At 38.3% G+C, this 7,520-nt stretch overlaps 1 protein-coding gene across 1 annotated transcript; it reads right to left on the bottom strand.

Moving 5' to 3' along the window:
* Positions 1-115: 115 nt before the first annotated feature.
* Positions 116-6,362, bottom strand: LOC142618064 (serine hydroxymethyltransferase 7-like). Its single transcript, XM_075791034.1, has 4 exons — positions 5,173-6,362; positions 3,115-3,520; positions 784-885; positions 116-675 (listed from the first exon to the last, which is right to left on the bottom strand). The coding sequence occupies exons 1-4, from the start codon at positions 6,202-6,204 to the stop codon at positions 458-460; spliced, it is 1,758 nt and encodes a 585-aa protein (XP_075647149.1). The 5' UTR covers positions 6,205-6,362; the 3' UTR covers positions 116-457.
* Positions 6,363-7,520: the final 1,158 nt, after the last annotated feature.

The following is a 7,520-nucleotide window of genomic DNA, read 5'->3' on the forward strand; positions in this document are numbered from 1 at the left end:
AATTCATAACTTCAATTCATACAGATCAAATTCAAACTATTCTGCCCGCCCTCTATACATTAAGGTTGAACTCAGGTTGGGTTGATCCAGATTTGATCTTTCTGTTTTTGACAGCTGACAAAATATCCCAGACACCACCATACTCATTCATTGTTTTGCAGCCACCATTTTTTTCAACACAGCAGAAGAATTAATTACCAAAACAATCCTCCCTTTATCAGGGCAAAATCCTTGTGTACCTTTGGTAGTAAAAGGTTGGCAACTGCATCAACCATAGCCAAAATAATCAGAGAGACGCCAACCAAGAACACAAGGACAATCAGAGGACATTAATTTCGAGGGTAGCATGAGCAGCAGAGGTCTGTCAAGTATAAGAGGAGGATGACGCCTTCCAGTTACCTTTCAAATGTTGGATGGTAACCAGCAACCCTTTATATGCAGCAACTCTAGAACCCATTCAAACGTCAAATCCTGGCATTGCAAACTGTGTTGCAAAACTTTCAACTCGGGTCCGGAGGTCAACAATGTCCTTGTTACCTTGGAAACCCTTCAAAAAACCCTTCTTCCCATGCTCTCTCTGCACTGTACTAGCAATCTGTGCAGCTCTGAGGAGGAATTCAGCCATTGTCTCAAAATCAGACTCTAGACATCCTCTAGATGTCATAGCAGGGGTACCTGGCAGTAATACAAGCATCAGTTATTATAACAGCACGTTGTCCCTTGAAGTAGACATGTCAAGCTTAGAAAACTTGCAAATTGAAATGTAATGAAATTTTCACATACCAATTCTTACTCCTCCAGGAGTGATGGCTCCATTGTCACCAAAAATAGCAATTTTATTGAGAGTTATGTGACACATCTCACATACTTTCTCATAATTCTTACCTGTAAAAACGCAAAATAGAATAGGATTATAGAAGCTCAAACATAGAGAAATCGGATATGGAAAAAATAGTCTGAACTGGGATCAAAATATAATTTGCATGTCCCAGGTAGGGAACAGCAACAGCCAGAAAAGAAGAGAATATGCTCCAAATTTTATTGGTCAATTATTTGATCCCTGATGAAAAGCATAATTGTATAATACTATAATAGCAAGCAAAAATCACCTGTAAATGCATCCATTAAGGAAAGGGGATGAGAGAGCATTTTGCTTCAAAATTCAAATGGTTATGAGTAATTACAAAACAAGCATCAATGATGTCATTTTCTCCTTAAATGATCTTAATTAAACAACAAAGACCAGTTTCAGACTTCAAAGCAATACCTACTCATTGATGTGCTTATCTACCCTTCACTGAGATATTATTGTTCATGTATGCTTTGAGATTTGAAAGTTCTCTCAGATTTTAGTGTTTTCTAAGCATGCAATGACATAACAATTAATTTCCATAGACACCCACTGGTCAATTTATTTTTCAGTTTTGGGTTGGATTATTAGGCTGCTTTGAGCACTTGTTGAATTGTATTCAGTAGAGGTTCCTAATGAAAATAAGCTCACTAGAACATTCACCAACAAAGATTGGAAGAAAAAATTTATGGCATAAATGAAGCATATGCCCTGTAGGTATAGATATTAAGAATGCCTGAAATTGTTATCTAGTTTGTAAAAGGATATTGTTATTATGATCTTCACGGATGATGCCACATGAAATGCCTTTTGGGAGGGGGGGGGGAGGGGGGGGAGAAATGAGTAGGCCTTTTTTATTAACTTCGATATTAATTCTTGACAATTGCCACAAATGTTTAGGACATTTTGTAACATGTTGTCTAAACTATGTATAGGACCCAAGAGTAATGTTATTTGGACAGTATTTGCACCCTTTTGATGTCATATTACGAGTAATGTTATTTTTCAAATACATAAAAATAATGGCTTGTTACTTCTTTTTTTCCCTGGATGATAAGGTTATTAATGTGGTGTTATAACCAAACACAACTTCAATTAGGGAACAACCTTTCAACTTTATGGTTTACTTTTTTCAGCATTACACAAACATCACTTCTCAGCAATAACACCTTCTCCAAAAAAAAAAAAAAAAAAAAGCAATAATGTGAGAGAGGGGGGGGGGGGGGGGGGGGAGAAATGAGTAGGCCTTTTTTATTAACTTCGATATTAATTCTTGACAATTGCCACAAATGTTTAAGACATTTTGTAACATGTTGTCTAAACTATGTATAGGACCCAAGAGTAATGTTATTTGGACAGTATTTGCACCCTTTTGATGTCATATTACGAGTAATGTTATTTTTCAAATACATAAAAATAATGGCTTGTTACTTCTTTTTTTCCCTGGATGATAAGGTTATTAATGTGGTGTTATAACCAAACACAACTTCAATTAGGGAACAACCTTTCAACTTTATGGTTTACTTTTTTCAGCATTACACAAACATCACTTCTCAGCAATAACACCTTCTCCAAAAAAAAAAAAAAAAAAAGCAATAAAGAGAGAGAGAGGGGGGAGGGGGGCCTAAGACACCATCTCTATTCTTTTTCCTCACCACACTATCAAGCCAAATCATCCCAATTCAAGTGAATTTAGTTCATAATATATGGCCTCTACCACCTCAACCTATCATCAATCATTCAAGCCTCTAAAAAATGGAAAACTCCAATGCATACCCACCCCAACAACAATCCAGTCAAGTTTTCTATTGAAGCATCCTTTGAAGGCTAGCTAGAATGTACCCTAGAAAATGAAGCTTCAAGAGAGAACCTCCAATTAAAAAATTCCTATCAAAACAGACCATGACCCCAATTTAACATTGTCAAATACAAGTATACAACCAAAAAACCCTAGTCTCCCAGTATCTCCAACAAAAACAAATCCTCCGAAGGCTGTCTTTCATGGACAAACATCCACTATCACTTTCAAACATCTGTTTTGAAAAAATAGTGCAGTTAACCCACGCATACCTTTGGTAAGCAAACCAAGTTTCAAATTTATATTTCACTCTCAAAACTCCCCAAACAAAGTCCTTCCAATCATTTGAAGGCTTTGGGCAGACATTAAACTAGTGAAACAAAATTTTGCCAGCATTTTTGGTAGATAATTTATATGCAAAAATGAAATGAACCAGCTTGCATCATAATGCATAGTAACAATATACCTGTTAATCCAAGAGGCCTTAGATCCCACAGTATCAAATGGTTGTCAGTGCCTCCAGTAACCAACCTGCATTTTCTTCTCAATAAAGCAGACGCTAGAGCCTGAGTATTTTTCTTCACCTGCTGCATGTATGCCTTGTACTCAGGTGTAGCCACCTGTTTTAATGCTATGGCAAGAGCAGCAATGTGGTTATTGTGTGGTCCACCTTGCAATGATGGAAACACTGCAAAGTTTATCTTCTCCTCAAAGTCATATTGGTCACTTTCATCTCCTTGACTTAAAAGCATTCCTCTCTTCCTTGGCTTCAAACCCTTCCTATAAAAAATTATACCTCCCCTAGGACCTCGAAGACTTTTATGAGTTGTCGAAGTGACAATGTCACAGTAGTCAAAAGGGTTAACACACTCCTGTAAAAAAGTCCAGACACATTAAACGGGAGGATTTTTTGGTCAGATCAAACTTGTGTGTGTGTGTGTGTGTGTGTGTGTTTGTGTTTCCATACACAAACAAGGTAAATCCCAAAGTTTGCAAAGTAGTAGAGCCTTCAAACAATATAATATAGAGGGATTAAATTTAATGGCACGACAACATTTAATTTATTCAAGAATAACAATTGCTATCAGACTATTAAGAATGTCCTCCACTCCCATACCAAGTTAAAAAAGTATCATCCCCAAAAAAAACCCCAAATATAACATTCCTTTTGGGGCTCTTGAGATACAAGATTTCTCCCATGTGCCACTCCACCCATTCAAACCCTAGCTATCCACTACAGGCACCAAGAAGATGTTTTAACAACAAACAAGATTTCAAATCCTTCACAAGGGACAACACATAAAACTATCAGAGTGTAGCCCATTCGTAATGAAACACAAAACTTGTAGATCTTAAATACATGGTCTGGTATCACTATTTTACTACACTACTCTCTTCCAACTACATATTTTGTTGGAGAGAAAGAAAGAGAAAACTAGTTGTTGACCTCGTCCAGTCTACAACATTGCAGAAGGTATTCCAAATTCTAGATTTTGAAATACCTTCTACATACACTTTGTCCTTTAATTACCCCTTTATGGTCAATTTGTGAATTGCTGCATAAAAACTAGAATTGTCTACCTCATAAAATATTTCTAGACGATTGCATGTTAAATAGTTATCGTGTGGAAATATATTTAACCACTATGAATTACGCACCATTAAGAAACCTTTAGAAAACAAGCCTCAAGTATAAAGCCAACACCAACTTAAAACAACCACATTACTACACCTTTCAAACTCTGTTGAACTAATAACCAAACAAAACATTCTTTGTTGGTTCCCTCACATACGGGATTACTTCTTCCCCACCCTATGCAGTCACAGCCAGAGAATCACAAATGACTCATCAAAATAAAACTTTTCCAAGTCCAATGAAAGTACACATTTAAAAAAATGGTCCAGTCAACTGAACTAAAGAGTGCTTTACAATTTTCAACTTTCATAAAAGCTTCTCGCTTAATAAATAAAAAGCCCAAAATACAGCATTCATCTCTAAACATTAGCTCATGAGCAATTTTAGTCCTTGATGTTCAAAGTAACCGCTTATGATTCATGACAAAATTTAAGCATCGCTTTAACCCCTAACAGACATAAAGTGATCTCTTTTAGTCCTAATGTGTCTAATGGAGTGTTGATATGTCAATTTTTAGTCATATCATCTATGGGACTATGTGGCAGCTGCATTTGTTGTGTGGGTCCCGTGCACTGTTCACAGACACAACAAGTACATGTTTCAGCAAATTTTTCTTTAAAATTAGGTCAAACGGCACTATTCACATGTCTCAAAATTATTTTGCAATTGGGTATCCAAACAGACCCTAAAAGTGACCGCTTTACACTTCAGAGACTAAAACAGCTTTAGGGACTAACATTGTATTTTAGCCATAAAACCAATTAGAAACAGGCAGATAAGCATTAATCTACAATTCATATACACTAAAAAAAAACAAATTTCAATACCATAACACACAATTCTCAATCTTAAAACAAACAAACAAGTACTGCAAGATCGAATTCACACCTTAGCAGCAACGAGCCCGCTAATTTGTGCCATATCACACATCAAAACAGCACCACACCTATCCGCAACCTGCCTAAACCTCGCATAATCCCACTCCCTCGGGTACGAACTCCCTCCACAAATCAATATCTTAGGCCTAAAATCCAATGCCCTCTCCTCCAACTTATCGAAATCAATATACCCAGTTTGCGGATTCACCTTATAAGGCAAACTCTCAAAGAAAATCGACGCCCCAGAAACCTTCCTCCCATTGGGAGTATAGTACCCGTGACTCGTGTTCCCACCTGACGGCGTATCCAACCCCATAATCCGATCACCGGGCAACAAGAGCCCCGTGTAAACCGCGAAATTCGCCGAGGTACACGAATACGGCTGCACGTTGACTCCCCAATTCTCGGGTTCGAGGCCGAACGCCGCCAATGCGCGGTCGCAGCACAGATTCTCGATGTCGTCGATGTGCTGATTCCCGCCGTAGTATCGCGCTCCGGGCATTCCCTCGGAGTACTTGTTCGTCAGGTGGCTTCCGAGCGCTTCCATTACCGCGCGGCACACGAAATTCTCGGAGGCGATCAGCTCGATCCCTTTGAATTGCCGCTGCTTCTCCTTCTGCATAATCCCGAATATCTCCGGGTCCGCCGCGTGGAGAGGCGCGCCGCCCCACGCGCGCACGGAGTTCCGCCGCGACTCGATCGAGGAGCGAGACGGCGACGACGAGGAGGAGGTGGTGGTGGTGGTAGTCGTTTCGGGGTCGGGACGGCGGCGTTTGACGCAGTGGCCGAGGAGGCGGATTTCGTCGTTGTGGTGGTGGTGGTGGCGGTGGGGGGGCGAAACGGCGCCGTTGGATTCGAGGAGTTGGAGAGGAATGATGGGAGGACAAGAGAGAGGAGTGGGTTCGCGGAGAGAGGAGTCGAGTTGGAGAGAGATGGAGTCGTCGGCGATTTGGGTACGGTGGTTGTTGTTGTGGCGGGGCGAGGGTTGTGGTGATGGTGAGAAGCCGAGAGAGAGAGTGGATTGCGGGTGGGTCAAGTCCATTTTGAGATTGGCTTGAGAGAGAGAGAGAGAGAGTATGGGAAGTAACGAATGAAAGAATAGTAATAGTAAGCGTGGGCGTGGGGGTTGGGGGTTGATGACGGCGACGGGTACAGATTTTTCTAATCCAGAGGGGATGTACCTGGACGCTGTTGTTGTTGTTGTTGTTGTTGTTGATGTGCTGGCTTGCTACTTTCTTTCTTTCTTTGACTTGGAGTTGGGTCTTTCAGCTTCGGGCTTCTTTTTCGGCCCGTGCGCTGTTTCTTGTATCCAAAAAATTTTCTTTACTTTTTTTTTTTTTTTTGGGTTGCCTGTATGGAATTTTTTAAGCTCAGTTTAGAAATAACTTATTTTTTAAATTTATTTAGCTGGAAGTGTAGAAAAAAAGGTTAAAAATTAGTTAAATAGTATAATAAAACTTATGAAAAGTAATAAAAAGTACAATAGAACTTATGAATAATACAAAAAAAATTGTAAAAACTAAAGAAGCTGGAGGAAATAAAATAAGTTCATCTCAAGCTCATCCTTAAACTTCCTTAACTTACGACTTACAAGTAAGTCGTGTACAAAGTCTTGTAGTTGAATTAGCACCTCCTCATGTACAAAGTACTTGAGAGTTTAGGAGGGAAAGAAACACATTAACGTGGGAGAGAATCAAGGATTTGATAAATTACATTGAGACTTTTTTTTTTTTTTTTTTAGTGGTATGGGAGTGCATATCACGGTGGAGTTAAGGGAGGATAAGTGTGTATTTGTGGTGTAATAAAGTAGGGTAATCTAGGTTTGTAGGATAGTTGACCGCTTATTATAATTACACATTGCCTGTTTTATTTTCTTTTTTTCGTTTTTTGAATTTGGTACATTCATCTTTAGTTAAGGAAAAGACATTATTCCTATTAATTTTTGGCAAAGATTTATTAAATCTATTTATTCACTCTTAATTCGTATGATATTACCAAATGAACATTAAACTTTCTTCATTTAAAACATTTAGTTTTGGATATAATGAAATTATGAACCTATTTTTGGTTTTATTGTAGGATTATTATTTACTATTATCTGGTTTAAAAATAATTACTTTATAATGTTAATATTTAGTTCAAGGTTGTCAAAATCGGGATCCTACGTAGGATCGTGGAAGGTAGGTAGGATCGGAGATCATAGGATCAAATCGTGGATCGTAAGATCCTACCTATTTTCAAATTTTAAGCAAAAAACCTATTGATAGTGACTTTATATGTTATATAATCACTTAAAATATGAATCCATCCATTAAAAAAAAAATTGCATCATAAAATGTAATTTGCACGCACTACATC

The sequence above is a fragment of the Castanea sativa genome, chromosome 1 (genome assembly GCF_040712315.1).
Source record: "Castanea sativa cultivar Marrone di Chiusa Pesio chromosome 1, ASM4071231v1".
NCBI classification, from domain to species: Eukaryota; Viridiplantae; Streptophyta; class Magnoliopsida; order Fagales; family Fagaceae; genus Castanea; species Castanea sativa.